This window comes from Bos mutus, chromosome 5, assembly GCF_027580195.1.
Source record: "Bos mutus isolate GX-2022 chromosome 5, NWIPB_WYAK_1.1, whole genome shotgun sequence".
NCBI lineage: Eukaryota > Metazoa > Chordata > Mammalia > Artiodactyla > Bovidae > Bos > Bos mutus.
This window is the reverse complement of record NC_091621.1, coordinates 95,906,645-95,925,089: the sequence shown is the minus strand read 5'-3', so window position 1 is coordinate 95,925,089 and position 18,445 is coordinate 95,906,645. Positions and strand designations below refer to the sequence as shown.

At 34.1% G+C, this 18,445-nt stretch overlaps 1 protein-coding gene across 3 annotated transcripts in view; it reads left to right on the top strand.

Annotated features, from left to right (window-relative positions):
- IPO8 (importin 8) overlaps window positions 1-18,445 on the top strand; it is a 65,850-nt gene that overhangs the window by 39,630 nt on the left and 7,775 nt on the right. For all 3 annotated transcript variants that reach the window (XM_070371269.1, XM_070371268.1, XM_070371270.1), the window contains 5 exons: window positions 782-907; window positions 1,575-1,672; window positions 3,097-3,192; window positions 11,639-11,859; window positions 14,694-14,899. In XM_070371269.1, the coding sequence (XP_070227370.1) occupies window positions 782-907; window positions 1,575-1,672; window positions 3,097-3,192; window positions 11,639-11,859; window positions 14,694-14,899 (747 nt within the window). The remainder of the gene's footprint in view (window positions 1-781; window positions 908-1,574; window positions 1,673-3,096; window positions 3,193-11,638; window positions 11,860-14,693; window positions 14,900-18,445) is intronic.

Below are 18,445 nucleotides of genomic sequence, written 5' to 3'. Positions count from 1 at the left end.
AAAAAAATTTTATTCAAGCTTCCAGGGTGAATATTGGTTCCCTTAAATAAGAAGAAGGAAAAAAAAAACCCCAAAACTTTGAAGTTAGACTTTTTTTTTCAGTGACATGGTAGGAAATTTTTGAAATTTTTGTGTTGAGGTTTGTGTTTTCTGATTGTATGTTTAGATATAATTTCCTTCTGAATGAGGGTAAGAATAATAAGTATATGTACAAATGCAAGAATATTCCCTTTGGACTCTTTTAATAGTAAGTATAATTATCTTGAAGTAAGTTGAAAAATATTGTACTAATTTTACAAGCTTTGTAAATTGGCAAAATATATTCTGTATATAGTTTGTAAAAATACATGCAGCAGACAGATATTTTCACGTAGATGAATTAAGTTCTCTGAAGAACATTGTTTGTAAATTTAAAATCCTGTGCATGAGACACATACAATAATTGTTCCTTCTTGTATCCATTTCTAATATAGTTTTATATATAAACTTTATTTTCTATATTACAAAACACAAAAAATATAACTTTTCAGTATTACAAGTAAGTTTAGTAAAAGCAAATCTTTGCCATATCTTATTGAGTAGGGGGCAGATCTTCGTGAGAAATGGAAGATGGCAAATATTAATAGAGATAGCAAGAGATGGGAGCTGAGAAACAGATGTTCAAAAGTATGTTAGATATAAGATATGTGTGAGTATATAGCCTAAATCCTCTTCTGTGTGGTCTTTGTGTTTAATTTTTGCTATTTCCTAGGATTCTAACTGGAGATTCTCTTCTTTCTAGAATTCTATGAAGAAATTCTTTCACTGGCTTACAGTTTAACTTGCCATGGTATTTCTCCTCAAATGTGGCAGCTTCTAGGTATCTTATATGAGGTTTTTCAGCAGGATTGTTTTGAATATTTTACAGGTATGACTTTGACCATGTAACATTTTTGCTGTTCTGTGTCTAGATAGGTATTATTTCCTCTGACACTTAACATAAAGACATATGATTCCAGTACTAATCAGAAAATAATTGTTCTTCCTTTCCTGTTGACTGGTGCTATTGTAGGACTATTTTTTAGCCCTAGGAATAGAGGTCATGGTAGGAAGGCTATATTTCCTACTGAATCTTACTTAAATTACTTTGCAGTCAGAGTATATATCCATATATTAATTAATATTTTCTGAATGTCAGCTATATTCCAAGCAATGTTCTAAGCTCAGCAGTACATCAGAGAACAAAATAGACAGCCCTTGCCCTTTTGACACCTCCATTCTAGTATGGGGTGGGATAGGCTAGGAAACACACAGACAAATAAGCAAATAGAATGTGTCAGATGGTAATGAGTGCTATGGGGAAAAAGAAGAAAATTCATAACAATCACTACAGTAAATGATGAGAATTTTAATCTTTCTGATCCACATTTCCCTCATCAATAAATAGGGCAGGTGTACCATTTTAGTTTCTCGCATTTTGTGGTTGCAAGGGAAGATAGTAATGTGTGTGTGCTATAAAAATGTGCTTACAGTGGTAATAATTGGTTTCTGCTTCTGTTGCTCAAATCTCATTGAGCGTTTGAATTTTTTTCCAGACATGATGCCTCTTCTGCATAATTATGTGACAATAGATACAAATACTTTACTGTCAAATCCAAAGCATTTAGAAATACTTTTTACAATGTGTAGAAAGGTAAGCATGTCCTAATCAATTTGTCATAATGATTCTTACTAATGTTTACTGACTAGTGTTGTATTTCACTTCAGGTACTCTCTTAATTTATTTTTTATATATTTAGTTGTATATTGCTCTTATGAACATATATTTGTCATTTTGTGTTTTCAAATGGAGTTTGGGATTATATTCTGAAAATTTCATATCGTGTGTTATACTTAATGTTTGCTACTTCTGTAGCTGTGTACTTCACAATGCTTAGGTAAATAATTTTCCATGTAGTTCTTCTTTCAAAAATATAGACTTACTACTTGATTAAAGAAGAGTGCTAGGAAAATATCACACTTTGTGAATTATGATTTTTCTTTTAATTGAATGTATATATTGGAAAACACTAGGTATAGGTAATTTGAACATAAACAAGACACAAAATATTGGAATAGTTGGAAAGATAGCATCATTTAACTCAATACAGGATAGTTTGTAAGCCACGTAATGACTACTGTTGTATTTATGTACAAGCATGATTGTCTACTATGTTATCTTTGTCACAAATGCCCCCTTGGTTATATCTAGGAGTGACTCATGACTAATGCTTTCCTCCTCTTTTAGGTGAATATGTGTATATTCATAAATATAAAACTGTATTACATAGAGATGGCAGATTTTAGAAAGCTCAAATAGCCAGAAACCTAAGTTTGGCTTTGGAGTTGTTAGTAAGATAGCTAGTGTACAGCCTGTTTTCCTTCCTAGGAGAGATATGTACCAGGCTCTGTTAAAGAGTGCTGAACTCATACTCAGTTTATCTAATTTAGGTCTCAGTTCAGTATGAATATGTGCTTTCTATAATTGTTCATTCAGTGAAAATACAGAATTGTCATTAGGGGAACAGTCTGGTAAGCTTTGTTATATTCATCTTGTGTAATACTGTTTAGTCCTAAATGGTTTAATATCTTCAGAAAGTACTTCGAGTTATAAAGTCCATGTGAGGAAATTAAATGGTATGTAATATTATATTTATGGTTTCATTATGAAAAACTGGGTGGATATAGACAGGATTCAAAAAGAACAGAAAAATACGAAAAATACAGGGTTTGTTTCATTGTTTAAGAAGGTTTTCGTTTTTTTTTTAAATTTCATTGTATCATTTTATTGTTTTTGGTGCCTTACTTAAAGAGAAGCTTTTTTGTATAGACAGGTAACAGCCTACTTTTTAATCCAGAGTTAAATAAAGTGAATCATTACTCATATAAGGAATTAGAGTAGATAAAAAAGATAGATGGACTTCATTTTGAACGTCCTTTTTTTGGTTTGGCAAGGTAAACTCATGATGCAAACACCATGATTCTAATGGCTGTTTTTTACCTGATACTTACTTTATGTAAACTTGATTAAGGTTTTACAATGCTGTTCACTGCTGAGTGAAATTTTAATTACTGCAGGTACTATGTGGAGATGCAGGAGAAGATGCAGAATGTCATGCAGCCAAACTTCTTGAAGTCATCATTCTTCAGTGCAAAGGAAGGGGAATTGATCAGGTAATATATGTATAGAAAACATCCTACTTGATGTTTAAAATTTTAAATTTACAATGCCTGCTTGACATTTTGTTTATATTATGATGAAAAATTATAAAGATAGCCTATAGTTTGTATTTACTGGTACAAATCTTATAACAAAAATACCCATGCAATTTGGAAATTGTTCCTTGCATTCTAGATACACAGAAAAATATGTAATAACTTAAGAGACTAACAAGTAAATCATGAAGGAGATAAATGTACAAATCCTGCTCAGTTTGATTCCCAGAGATTTGCTTTTTTCCTTTGTTTTTGTGTATGCTATTGAAATATTCCCAGATATCTTTTTCAACCAGAAATGAAGGTGCAAAAAGGAAAAAGTTTTTCTCTATTGGTATAAAAATATATATTTTTAATAAGATTAATTCAGTTTTTGATACAACTGTGGTATGATATTCAGTTACTGAGAAAAATGTTCAAGTATAAGTGTAGAGTTTTTTTTTCCAATTCTGTAATATTTACTCCATGTATTTTTGTATAACAGCTTTATTGAGATATAATTTATATACCATCCAGTCAGTCATTTAGAGTTTATGCTTCACTGGTTTTTAATATAGTCACCAAATTGTACAACTATTATCACCGTCAGTTTTCAGAATATTTCGTCACTACCCCTGAGAAAACTCTGTGCCCTTTAGTAGTTATTTCTCATTTCACCTAAATGACCCTCAACCCTAGGCAACCATTATTCTACTTTCTTTTAATTGATAATTCTGTATTTCTTTTAATTGATAAATATTTCATCATACGATTGTATCACATTTATTTTAGCTAATTGTCAATTGATGGACATTTTTCTTATTTACACATTTTGGCTATTGTGAACAATGTTGACATGAACATTTGTATGCTGATTTTTGTGTGGACATGTCTTCGTTTCTCTTGGTATATATGTTTATATATGTATATATATAGGAGTGGTAATTCTGTGTTTAACCATTTGAGGAACTGCCAAACTTTTCCAAAGTAGCTGCACCATTTCCTGTTCCTACCAGTAGTGAATGAGAGTTCTAATTTCTCCATATCTTCACTAACACTTGGTTGGTCTTTTTGTTATAGCCATCCTAGTAGTGATATTTCATGGTTTTGGTTTGCATTTTCCCAGATGGCTTATGATAGCATCTTTTCATGTGGCTGTTTGTATTTTTTTGAAGAATGTTTATTCAGATTTTTTGGCCTATTTTTGATTAGTTTATTTGTTTTTGAGTTCTAGGGATTCTTTGTATATATTCTAAACTCAAGTTCCTAATCAGATATGTACTTTGTAAAAATTTCCTCCCAATTTTTGTGTTATCACTTTCTTGATGTCCTTTGAAGCACAGGAAAGTTAATTTTGATGATGTCTAATTTATTTTTTTGTTGTTGTGGTTGTCATCATATTTAAGAAATCATTGCTAAATTCAAATTTACAAAAAATTTCCATTTTCTTCTAAGAGACTTATGGTCTTAGCTCTAATATTTAAGTCTTTAATTCATTTTGAGTTAATTTTTGTAGATGGTGTGAGGAAAAGGTACAAAGTCATCATTTTACATGTAGATGTCAAGGTGTCTAGGAGCACTATTTGTTGAAAAACTGTTCTTTCCCTGTTGAAATGTCCTGGCACACTTGTCAGATCTATTCACTATAAATGGGAGGATGTATTTGTGGACTTTAATTCAGTTTTGATGAATTTTTTTGTCCTTAATCCAGGATTGCACTATTACTGTAGCTTTGTAGCAAGTTTTTGAAATTAGGAAGTTTAAGTCCTCCGGTTTTCCTGTATAAGATTCTTTTAGCTAATCTGGACCCTTGAATTTCCATATGAATTTTAGGACTGACTTGTCAGTTTAAGGAAAGAAGACAGCTGGAATTGTGATAAGGCATTGTGCTAAATCTTTAGATCACTTTGGGGAGTATTGTCACTTTGAGAATACTTCAATCCCTGAACATAGGATGTCTTTCCTTTTCCTTGTATTTAGGTTATCTTTAGTTTTTTTCAAAAATGTTTTGTAGTTTTCAAGTACATTTCTTTTGTTAAAATCTTCCTAAAATATTTTATCCTTTCTAATGCTGTTGTAAATGGTATTATTTTCTTAATTTTATTTTCAAGTTGTTTATTGCCTGTGTTTAGAAATACATATTTTGGTATATTTATCTTGTTTCTTGCAACTTTGCCAAAGTTGTTTATTAGTTTTAATAGAGTTTCAGAGAATTTCTTTGGATTTTCTGTATACAAGGTCATCTCATCTGCAGATAGAGTTTTGCCTTTCAAACCTGGGTGCTTTTTTTTTTTTACTTTTCTTGCCTAGTTGCCTTGGCTAGAACCTTCAGTGCAAGGGTGATTGGTATGGTGACACCTTGTCTTGTTCTTAATCTTAGGTAGGGAAGCATTCCTTTCACCATTAAGTCTAGTGTTAGCTGTGGGTTTTTCATAGCTGTCTTTTATCAGATTGAGTGCGTTCCTGTTTACTCCTGGATTGTTGAGTGTTTCAATCATGAAGGAGTGTCAGATGCTTTTTTGCCTCTCTTGAGATGATCATATGGTTTTTGTTCTTTTAATATGGTGGATTTGTTGATTTTCACATGTTAAATCAACATTGAATTCCTGGTGTAAATCCTACTTGATCATGGAATATGATCCTTTTTATATATTTCTAGATTCAGTTAGATGGTATTTTTTATAACTTTTTGTGTCTATATTTATAGGAGATATTGATCTGTAATTTTTTTTCTTGTGATATCTTTGTCTGGATTTGGAATCAGTGTTATGCTGGGCTCGTGGAATGAGTTGGGAAGGGCTCCCTCCTCTTCTATTTTTTGGAAGAATTTATGAAGGTTGGTGTTTTTTAAATGTTAGAATATAGCAGTGAAGCCATCTTTGCCTGAGGTTATTTTGTGGGTAGTTTTAAAATTACCAGTTCAATCTCTTAATTGTTATAGGTCTACTTGTATTTCTATTTCTTTTTGAGTTAATATGGAAGTTTGCATCTTTCTTAGAAGTTGTCCATTTCATCTAATTAGTTGGCATGCAGTTCATAATATTTTGTTATCTTTTTGTAATGACCTTGTTTGTTTTTGATTTTAGTAATTATCATCTTCTCTTTCTTTCTCTTTTTTCCCCTTTTGTTATTTCAAGTAAAAATTTGTCAATTTTGTTCATTTTTTCAATGAACCAATTTATGATTTTTCTCTCTCTTGTTTTTCTGTTTGCTATTTCATTAGTTTTTGCTTTAATCCTCATAATTTAGTCTTTTCTACTTTCTTTGAGTTTAGCTTGCTCTTCTTTTCCCAGAGTCTTGAGGTGGAAATTTAGGTTATTAGATTGAGATCTTTCTTGCTTTTTATTATAGAGATTGATAGCTATAAATTTCCTTCTAACTGCTGCTTTAACTACATTAATAAGTTTTGGTATATGTTCATATTCATTCATCTCAAAATATGTTCTTATTTCCACCTTAGATAATGCTGATACAGAGATGTGTCTTGAGGTAGAAAGAAGGGATGTCAAAACTTAAGTCCAATGGCTTTATCTTCTTAGTTAGAATTGTTAAGAAATGAAGAAAGTTGGAATTTCAGTTTGGAGAAGTCTAGTAAGTCTAGTAAAGAAAAATTGAGTAAAGGAATTGCTTTTAGTTGGATAGACTCATTTGAAGTTAGCAAATAAGAATTTCAGGTGTAATACTGTGGATTTCTACTTCTAAAACTGGATTGTCAGAGGGATTGAAAAGTTGGTATCCAAGCATTTCTATGTCAGAAAGTTGAGTTAGCTTACTTTCTAATCTTAGTGAGGTTAGCACTACTGTGCTGAAAGATTATAACACCTTGGAATTAAATTCCTCAGTATTTCCTATAAATTGGTAGTTATATCTAGATATTTTGGTAAGATTTATTTGTGATTTTTTTGGCAAGAATGCTTCATAGGTGGTGGTGTGTGTTCCTACCAGGAGGCACAGATGTCTGGTTGTTTCTCATCTTATGATCTTAGTGCTGATGGTGATGATATTTTAATTCTGTAATTCTTTCTTCATTTATGAGTAGAAATATTTCTATGAAGAAAAGTGTTTTCTCATCAATTTATTAGGTTCCTCTGAGGAACAGTTTGAGTATTTCTCTTTATTTATCATGACTGAGGCAATAAATTTGTTTCCTAGCATCTTCCAAAGATGACCAGTGAGATGTTTTGGGTTTTTTTGTTTTTGGATTTTAGTATTACTTGAACTTACAGATTCACATTTATTTGATGTGTTTCATTTAAATCTGTAAGTTCAAATAATACTAAAATAATACTTCAGAATGTTTCAGGCACACAGAGTTCTTTCAGCCTTGGCTAGTGGGAGCTTCTTGAGTTTGCCATATGAGTGCTTTTGACCTGACTCTAGTAGTGTTTGGGAATTTTCTGCTATCTGGTGTGACTAGATGCTCCAGGTTCATCTTGTACATTTCCTGCCCTACCCTGGGATATGGTATTCCAGGACTATAAGCAGAAGGGATAGCCTCTGCTATTGAGTTGGTCATTATTTCCAGAAAAGAGAACCAGGAAATACATGCTATATTATTTTAAGACTAATGCATTATTAGAAGACATGGATATTTCCAGTTCAAATTCAAGACTACATTATTTTTATTTAACCAAATTGATCCTAATCAATATCCCCTAAACCCAGAATCCTTGTTTTCATCATAATTACTCATTTACTTTATCCCACTAATATGTATTAATGTATAGAGTCTCATAAAGGATTAATCTCTGAAATATACAAGCAGTTCATGCAGCTTAATATCAGAAAAACAAACAACCCAATCAAAAGAGCCATTTCCTTCTCCAAAAAAAAAAAAAAAAAATGGGAAGAAGACCTAAATAGACATTCTCCAAAGAAGATATACAGATGGCAAATAGACACATGAAAAAATGCTCAACATTGCTTATTTTTAGAGAAATGCAAATTAAAACTGCAATGAGATATCACCTCACACCAGTTGGAATGGCTATCATCAAAGAATCTACAAACTGTGAATGCTGGAGACAATGTGGAGAAAAGGGAACCCTTTTGCACAGTTGGTAGAAATGTAAATTGATGCAGCCACTATGGAGAGTATGGAAACTTCTTAAAAAACTGGGAATAAGATTGCCATATGACCAGCATCCCACTACTAGACATACCCTGTGAAAACCACAATTCTAAAAGATGTGTGTTCCACAGTGTTCACAGCAGCACTATTTACAATAGCCAGGACATCAAAGCAACCTAGATGTCCATCATGGATAAAGATGAATGGATAAAGAAGTTGTGGTACATATATATGATGGACTATTTCTCAGCCATAAAAAGGAACAAATTTGAGGCAATTCTAATGTGGTAGATGAACCTAGAGCCTGTTATACAGAGTGAAGTAAGTCAGGAAGAGAAAAGCAAATTGAATATTAATAGATATATATGGAATATAGAAAGATGTATTGATGAGACTGTTTGCAGGGCAGCAGTAGAGACACAGACATAGAGAACAGACTTGTGGACACAGTGGGGGAAGTACAGGGTGGGATGAATTGAGAGGTAGTATGGAAACATACATATTACCATATGTAAAATAGATGGCAAATGGGAAGTTGCTGTGTAACACAGGGAGCTCATCCTGGTACTCTGACAATCTAGAGGGATTGGATAGATGGGAGATGGGAGGGAGGTTCAGAAGGGAGGAAACAATGTATACCTGTGGCTGATTCATGTTGATATATGGCAGAAACCAACACAACATCATAAAGTAATCATTCTCCACTTAAAAATAATAATAAAAAGTATATACACAGTGTCAGTGTAAAGTTATACCAGCATTGTCACAAACATGTGATTACATTGTCTTAAACAGGTGTATTTAAGATTTTTTAGTAGCTGTTTTTGTCTCAAGGGTATATTCTAGGAATATTTATAGCCAAACATGTCAAGTCACAAATTTTAAAGTAATTTAGAATAATCCCTGTTTGATTATTCATTTTATTTTAACTCCTAGGGATTGCTTAAATTTTTTTATGAATAAATAAAATATATGCATAGTCTAAAGTCTGGTTTATAAAAAACAATGTATATTCAATGTATATTCAGAAAAATCTAGCTTCCATCCCTGTCCACTCTACCATTACTGTCTTTCCCTATTTCCATCTCCCCCAACCCCAGTTTTAGTTCATACTTTCATTAAAAAAAATAAGCAAATAGTTACATTCGTTATCTCCTCAACCTTCTTAAGTAGTAGTGTTGTTCTCTTGCTAAGTTGTGTCCAGCTCTTTGTGACCCCATGGACTGCAGCATGCCAGTCTTCCTTGTTCTTCAGTATCTCCTGGGGTTTGCTTAAACTCATGTCTATTGAATTGGTGATGCCAACCAATGGTCTCATCCTCTGTCTCCCCCTTCTCCTCCTGCCTTCAATCTTTCCCATCATCGAGGTCTTTTCCAATGAGTCTGCTCATTACATCAAGTGGCTAAAGTATTGGAGCTTCAACTTGAGTATCAGTCCTTCCAGTGAATATTCAGGACGGATTTCCTTTAGAATTGACTGGTTTGATCTCCTTGCTGTCCAAGGGACTCTCAAGAGTCTTCTCCAGCTCCACAGTTTGAAAGCATCAATTCTTCAGCACTTAGCTTTCTTTATGGACCAACTCTCACATCTGTACATGACTACTAGAAAAATATAGCTTTGACTATGTGGGCCTTTGTTGGCAAAGTGATATCTCTAGTTTTTAATACACTATCTAGGTTTGTCATGGGCTTCCCTCGTGACTCAGATGGTAAAGCGTCTGCCTGCAATGCGGGAGACCCGGGTTTGATCCCTGGGTCGGGAAGATCCCCTGGAGAAGGAAATGGCAATCCACTCTAGCACTCTTGCCTGGAAAATCCCATGGATGGAGGAGCCTGATAGGCTTTTTTCCCAAGAAGGAAGCGTCTTAATTTCGTGGCCTCAGTCACTGTCTGCAGTGATTTTATAACCCAAGAAAATAAAATCTGTCACTGTTTCCACTTTTTTCCCATCTGTTTGCCAGGAAGTGATGGGACTGCATTCCATGATCTTAGTTTTTTGAATGTTGGGTTTTAAGCCAGCTCTTTTACTCACCTCTTTCACCCTGATCAAGAGGCTCTTTAGTTCTTCTTCACTTTCTAACATTAGAGTGGTATCATCTGCATAGCTGAGGTTGTTGATATTTATCCTGGCAATCTTGATTCTAGCTTGTGAGTCATTCAGCTCAGCATTTTGCTTGATGTAACCCAGATAGCATATTAGAAAGCAGAGAGATCACTTTGCCGACAAAGGTCCATATAGTCAAAGCTTGGTTTTTCCAGTAGTCATGTACGGATGTGAGAGTTGGCCCATAAAGAAGATTGAGTGTTAAAGAATTGATGCTTTTGATTTGTGCTGAAGAAGACTCTTGAGGGTGCCTTGGAAAGCACAATCAAATCAGTCAGTCCTAAAGGAAATCAACCCTGAATATTCAACTGGAAGGACTGATGCTTAAGCTGAAGCTACAATATTTTTGCCACCTGATGCAAAGAGCTGACTCATTGGAAAAGACCCTGATGCTGGGAAACATTGAGAGCAGAAATAAAAGGGAGTGACAGGATGAGATGGTTGGATGGCATCATTAACTCAATGGACATGAGTTCGAGCAAACTCTGGGTGATAGTGAAGGACAGGGAAACCTGGGGTGTTGCAGTCCATGCAATTGCAAAGAGTCAGACACACCTTAGTGGCTGAACAACAGCAAACCATGTTATATGTTATATCCCTGTGACTTTTTTGGGAATTTTTTTTCCTCAAGAGAAATTCTGATCACATCATGCTTATTCTAAGTCTCTCTCTCTTTTTTTTTTTTTTTTGCACTTGATTCTTAAGCAATGCAGGAGTTAGAGGTGCTCACCTTCTGTGCAGTTAGAAATCCGTGTATAACTTCTAGTTGGCCCTCTGTATACATGATTTCTCCCTATCTGAATTTAATTAACCATGGATAGTGTAGAACTGTAGTATTAATTGTTGAAAAAATCTGCATTTAAATGGATCCATATAGTTCAAACCCATTTTGTTCAAGGGTCAAGTGTATTTCCAATTTGATTTATCAAAGAAAAATTCCATCCTAGTCATTTTAACTTAAACATGGAAATGACTGAGTCTACATTTGGATTATTGCAGTTTTTTGATTGTGTATTCTTGTAGGACAACCTTCATCTAACTGTAATCTTCAGTTAAAAGGAAAGGAGACATTTTGGTACTGCTCTAGGACCTTTTTTGGTCATTTAATCTCTCTGAGTTTAATAATTCTGAAAATGATTTAAACTAGCGAGTTCTATTGTCTTTAAGAGTATCTTATTTAATGATTACACTTTACCAGCATTCAGTTTTCTGTAAAAGTTACTTGATTTCTCTTTTTCTTTTTTCTTCTAGTGCATTCCACTCTTCGTTCAACTTGTTTTGGAGAGATTAACCCGAGGGGTCAAAACTAGTGAGCTTCGTACTATGTGTCTTCAGGTTGCAATTGCTGCCTTGTACTACAACCCTGATTTGCTGCTACATACTTTAGAACGAATTCAGTTGCCTCACAACCCTGGACCTGTAACTGTACAATTTATAAATCAGTGGATGAATGATACAGATTGTTTTCTTGGGTCTGTGTCTTTTTGATTTTACACTGCATTTCTATTCTTGGAAAGGTGACTTGTAATATGCATGTATAATAGCATATTGAAAGATAGTTTTTATATCTTAAGAATTTTTTAGTGTGTTGTTAACATAATATTTAATTTTTAGAGAATTAAGAATGTGTTTCAGGAGTATAATCTAGTGGAAAAGAACACAGACTCTGAAAATTAGATTTATTACCCTTCTTCACTTGTTTTTGACTTACGTGTATCGTTATATGTCTTGGCAACAAGAATTAAGTGTCTACTTGGGTTCCTTGACTTTAAGTGTCTCTGGGTAACAACATTCTAAATGGAGTCATGTTTCTAAGGAAAGTACTAGTCTGGTAAAAATATGAAAACCTCAAGGAAGCCTGTTCTCAAATGTGAAATCAGAGGATTGTTAGCTATAGTCCAGGTCCTATCCTGGTAGGAGAGTTCAGCTTTGTGTGAAGCACTTTCCTAGCTTTCCAACGTAGGAAAAGTGAGATCCTAAGTCATAGTTATATACCCACCTCAGGTGACCCCACACATATAAGTGACCCTGTTGTGTTAGAATTTGAGAGACTGCTGATTAATTTAGAAATAACTAGTGTTCTTTTTACGTCTTGTACGATATCATTTAGAAAAATTTACTGAGGGGGAAATAATTCCAGCAGGAATAGTTAGAATATTACCAAGTGATGGGGAGATGGTGGAGGCCTGAATTAGGATGGTGGAAAAGGAATAGGGAAACATACTTAAAAGCTGCTATGTGTATTCTAATTTTTCTACATATAGGAGACTAGAATTTGTCCCGGATTTAGATTTCTTACTAATACTTTGAAAGGAAGAGCATACTTTAGAAAGAAATTGTACTTAGTTATATCTGACAAAGGTTTACAGAGTAGAGATTTAGTCATTCACAGTTATATAGTTGTTGCTTAGTCATTTAGTCATGTCCAACTCTTCTGCCACCCCATGGACTATAGCCTGCCAGGCTCCTCTGTCCCTGGGATTTCCCAGACAAGAATATTGAAGTGGGTTGCCATTTCCTTCTCCAGGGGATCTTCCTGACCCAGGGATTGAACCCACTTCTCCTGCATTGGCAGGCAGATTCTGTACCACTGAGCCACCAAGGAAGCCCAGTTACACAGTTAGTAGCATCTATAAGCAATTTCCCAAAAATAGAAGGTGTCTCAGCAATTATATAGATTGGGCATGTGTGGATTGTGCTCCCTTGGATTCTTCAGAGCCCCACTCAGTAATCGTCTTTTGTACTGTAATCCATTTGACCCTTGGTGTACACTACTAGGTAGAGCTGCATTAATGAGAAAGTCATCAGGCCAAGCACAGCACCTGTTATAGTACACTGCTTTGGCATTGGTAACTGGAATCAAGCAATGGAAATAATGAAGAATAACAGAAGCTATATTTGTTGTTAGGTTTGTTGTATATTGAGGAGCACATGGTGTATATTGGGGCTTTCTTGGTGGCTCAGACAGTAAAGAATCTGCCTGCAATGTGGGAGACTGGCATTTGATCCCTGGGTCAGGAAGATCCCCTGGAAAAGGGAACGGCTACCCACTCCAGTATTCTTGCCTGGAGAATCCCATGAACAGAGTAGCCTAGTGGGCTACAGTCCATGGGGTCTCAAAGAGTTGGACATGTTTGAGTGACCTAACACTTCACTTTTTTTGTTGTATATTTAATTTTGAATTACTGCCAGTAAATTTTTTTATTCATGTCTGTGTGAATGTTACACTAATACAGTAACCTTTTCATTCTTAATATTTTTAGTTTTAAACAATTTAGAAGCATTCATGTAAAAATCTTTGTAATGTATATTGTGTATTTGCTAAATCGCTTCAGTTATGTCTGACTCTGTGCGACCCTATGGACTGTAGCCTGCTAGGCTCCTCTGTTCATTGGATTCTCCAGGCAAGAATACTGGAAGGGGTTTCCATCCCCTCCTCCAGGTGATCTTCTGAACCCAGGGACTGAACCTGGGTATCTTATGTCTCCTGCATTGGTAGGTGAGTTCTTTACCACTAGCTCCACCATTGGTCAAACTTTTTTTCCTTCAGAATTAAGTTTTCCTTATCTTATTTTATAGCACAGAACATTTAATAGATTTACTTGCAGCTATTAAGTTCAGCAGGGCTTTCCAGGTGGTGCAGTGGTAAAGAATCCACCTGCCAATGCAGGAGGCACAGGAGACCTGGGTTCCATCCCGGGGTTGAGAAGATCCTCTGAAGCAGGAAATGGCTACCCACTCCAGTATTCTTGGCTGGAATGTTCCATGGACAGAGGAGCCTGGCAGGCTACAGTCCATGGGACCTGAAAGAATAGGGCATGGCTGAGTAACTGAGCATGCCCGCATTAAGTTCAGCTTATTAGACGTTGAGATTTTTAGACTAGCTTTTGGCACCTGGGGGATTAGTATACAGTATAGTGTACCTTGTAGACCAGTACAATGAATCAAAGTCTAAGGGACTTTTATTTTTTCACTGGATAGGAATTTTATGCTGTCATATACAGGTATTCTTGCTTTAATAAAACTTGTTTTGTCAAGGCCCAGTTGCAGCATTTGTATTAATCATAAATTGATATTACAGCAAGATTCATCATATCAATTGTAGGCTCCCATAGGTCTTTGATGATGAGAATTGGTTTGCAAAACTTGATTTGCATAGGAATTCATATAGTACAAAATGGTTTTACCTCTGTGTAGCTCCAGTGAATGAACCTTAGAGCACAACTTGGATGTTCCTTTTTGTAATTTCTTCAGAAATTTTTCTTATTTCTCATGTGCACACTTTTTTCCCTTTTATGATTTGTAGGCATCATGATCGGAAGATGTGTATAATAGGACTGAGTATCCTTTTGGAATTGCAAAATCGACCTCCTGCAGTAGATGCTGTGGTGGGACAGATTGTGCCCTCAATTCTTTTCCTTTTCCTTGGACTAAAGCAGGTCTGCGCTACCAGACAACTGGTAAACCGGGAGGATCACTCAAAAGCAGATAAAGCCAATATAGAAGAAAATGGTAAAGTGTTCTAATTGCAGTGAATGTTAGAACTGATTTTTTTGAGTATGTGTTTTCTTTGAGTTTTAGTCTATTTAGAAACATTAAATAGATTTACATTTCTTGGCTTGCTACATGTTTAACAAATATTTTGAGTTTGATCGACTGAATTATAGTAGTCCCTTCTTACCACAATTTTGGTTTTATGATTTCAGTTGTCTAAAAATGTTAAATGGAAAATTCCAGAAATAAACAGTTCATAACTTTATTTATCTATTTCCCATTGAAGTATAGTTGATCTACAATATTATATTTTTGGTTATACATTTAGGTCTTTAGTTTCAGATGTACAGCATATATAATGATTCACTGTTTTTATAGATTACACTGTTTAAAGTTATTATATTAACATATTCCCTGTGCTGTTCAATATATCCTTGTAGCTTATTTTTTTAAAACTTAAGATTGTACCTCTTATCTCCTACTCTTGGCCCTCCACTTCCCCCTTCCTAATGGTAACTACTAGTTATTTCTCTGTATCTGTGAGTCTGTTTTATATTCATTTGTTTCTTTCATTTTTTATATTCCATATTTAAATGTAACATATAGAACTTGTCTATCTTTGTTTGACTTACTTCATTAAGCATAATATCCTTTAGGTCTATCCCATTTTGTTGCAAATGGCAAGATGTCATTCTTTGTTTATAGCTGAGTACTAATCCACTGTATATCTCACCACATCTTCATTATCCATTCATTTGTTGATGGACATTTGCATTGCTTCCTTATATTGGCTGTTGTAAATAATGCTGCTGTGAACATTGGGGGGTGTGTGTAGCTTTTTGAGTTATTTTTTAATATATGTATATATACCCAGGAGTGAAATTGCTAGATCATATTTTTAGTTTTTTGAGAAACTTTTCATAGTTTTCCATAAGGGTTGTACGAGTTTACATTCCCACCAACAGTACGCAAGGGTTCCCTTTTCTTTATATCCTTGCCAACATTTGTTATTTGTTGATAGCCATTCTTATTGAGAGGGGTGAGATGATATCTCATTGTGATTTTGAATTGCATTTCTCTAGTGATTAGCCATGTTGAATATCTTTTATGCCTATTCAGGTCTTCTGCTCATTTTTTAATTGGGTCAGTTGGTTTTTTGACATTTGAGTTGTATGAGGTATTTATATATTTTGAGTATTAACCCCTATCATATTATATCATTTCTTGCACTTATTGGTTGTCTTTTCATTTTATTAATGATTTTCTTTGATGCCCCAAAACTTTTAAGTTTAATTAGGTTCCATTTGTTTTTGTTGTTATGTCCTTTGCTTTAGGAGACAGAACCCCCAAAATATTTCTGCAATTTATATCAAAGAGTGTTCTGTTTTTCTGCTAGTAGTTTTATGGTTTCTAGTTATACATTTAGGTCTTTAATCCATTTTGAGTTTATTTTTATCTATGATGTGAGAAAATGTTCTAGTTTCATTCTTTTACATGTAGCTGTCCAGTTTTTCCAATATGCTTATTATTGAAGAAACTGATATTTTCCATTGTGTATTCTTGCTTCTTTTGTGGTAGGTGAATCAACTCCAAATATAGAAGTTTATTTCTGGGCTTTTAATTGTTTCCTGTTGATCTATGTGTCTGTTTTTGTGCCATTACCATACTGTTTTGATTACTGTGGCTTTATAGGATAGTCTGAAGTTAAAGCACATGATATCTCCAACCCTGTTCTTTTTCATCAAGATTGCTTTGACAGTTAAGGGTTTTTTGTGGTTCCATATAAATTTTAGGACAATTTGTTCTAATTCTGTGGAGGGTGTCATGGGTATTTTGATAAACATTAAATCTATAGATTGCTTTGGTAGTATGGATAGTTTAACAATATTAACTCTTCCAATCCATGAACACAGGATATCTTTCCATTTTTTGGTATTTTCTTCCATTGTAGAGTATAGGTCTTTTCACTTCCCTCAGTTAAGTTCATTCATAAGTATTTCATTTTCTTCAATACGATTTTAAATAGATTTGTTTTCTTGATTTCTCTTTCTGCAACTTTACTGAATTCATTTATTAGTTCTAAAAGCTTTTTGGTGGATACTTTATGCTTTTCTATATATAGTATTATGGCATATGAAAATAGTGACAGTTTTACTTCCCTTCCAATTTGGATTCCTTTATTTCTTATTTCTTTTTCTTGTCTGATTGCATGGCTCACCTCCCAATAGTATGTTAAATAGAAGTGGCAAGAGTGGGCATCCTTACCTTGTTCCTGAATTTAGAGGAAAATCTTGTAGCTTTCACTGTACCATATGATGTTAGCTGTGGGTTGGCCATAAACAGCCTTTATTGTGTTGAGATATGTTATCTCTATACCTACTTCGATGAGAATTTTTGTCACGAATGGATGTTGAATTTTGTCAAGTGCTTTTTGGTAGGTATTATGATCATCATGTGATTTTATTCTTTTTTTTTTGTGGTGTATCACATTGATTGGTGGATATTGAGTCATCTTTGCATTCCTGGAATAAATCTTACTGGATTGTTGTGTATGATCCTTTTTATAAGTTGTTGAATTTGGTTTGCTAATAATTCTGTTGAGGATTTTTGCATTGATAATCATCAGAAATATTAGCCTATAATTCTCTTTCTCTTTTTTTTGGTAGTGTCTTTGCTTTTGGTGGCACTGTGGAATGAGTTTGGGAGTGTTCCTCCCTCTTCGGCTTTTTGGAGTAGTTTGAGGACAGGTATTAGCTTTTCTTTATACATTTGGAGGAGTTTTCATGTTAAGCCATCCAGTCATGGACTTCTTTTTGCTGGGAGTTTTTTGATTATGAATTCAATTTACTAGAGTGATCTTTTTATTTAGATTGTCTGTTTCTTCCTTATTCAATTTTGGAAGGTTGTATATCTCTAGAAATGTTTCCATTCCTTCTTGGTTGTTCAGTTTGTTGGCTTATAACTATTTGTAGCATTCACTACAATTTTTTTGGTATCTCTGTGATATCAGTTGCAATTTCTTTTATTTCTTGTTTTATTTGTTTGAGCCCTCTCTTTTTTCCTCCCACTAAAGGCTTATACATTTTGCTTATTTTTCAAAAACAGTTCTTGATCTTTTCTACTATTTTTTTTTTTTGGTCTATTTTATTTATTTCCCCCTCTAAACTTTATTATTTCTTTCTTCTGACTTTAGGCTTTGTTTGTTCTTTTTTTATTCTTTTAGATGGTAGGTTAGGCTGTTTATTTGATATTTTTCTTGTTTCTTGAGGTAAACCTAAATTTTGCAGTGTTTTTAAATTTGCAAAGTTGTGTTTTTGTTTTCATTTGTCTCAAGGTATTTTCTGATTTCTTTTATGATTTTTTCATTCATCCATTGGTGTTTTAGTAGCATGTTGTTTAGTCTTCATGTGTTTATGTTTTTCATTTTTCTACCTGTGATTGATTTCTCGTTTCATAGTGTGGTCTGAAAAAATGCTTAATATAATTTCTATCCCTTTGCATTCGGTGAGACTTATTTTGTGGCCTAGCATGTGTTCTGTCCTAGAGAACGCTCCACGTGCACTT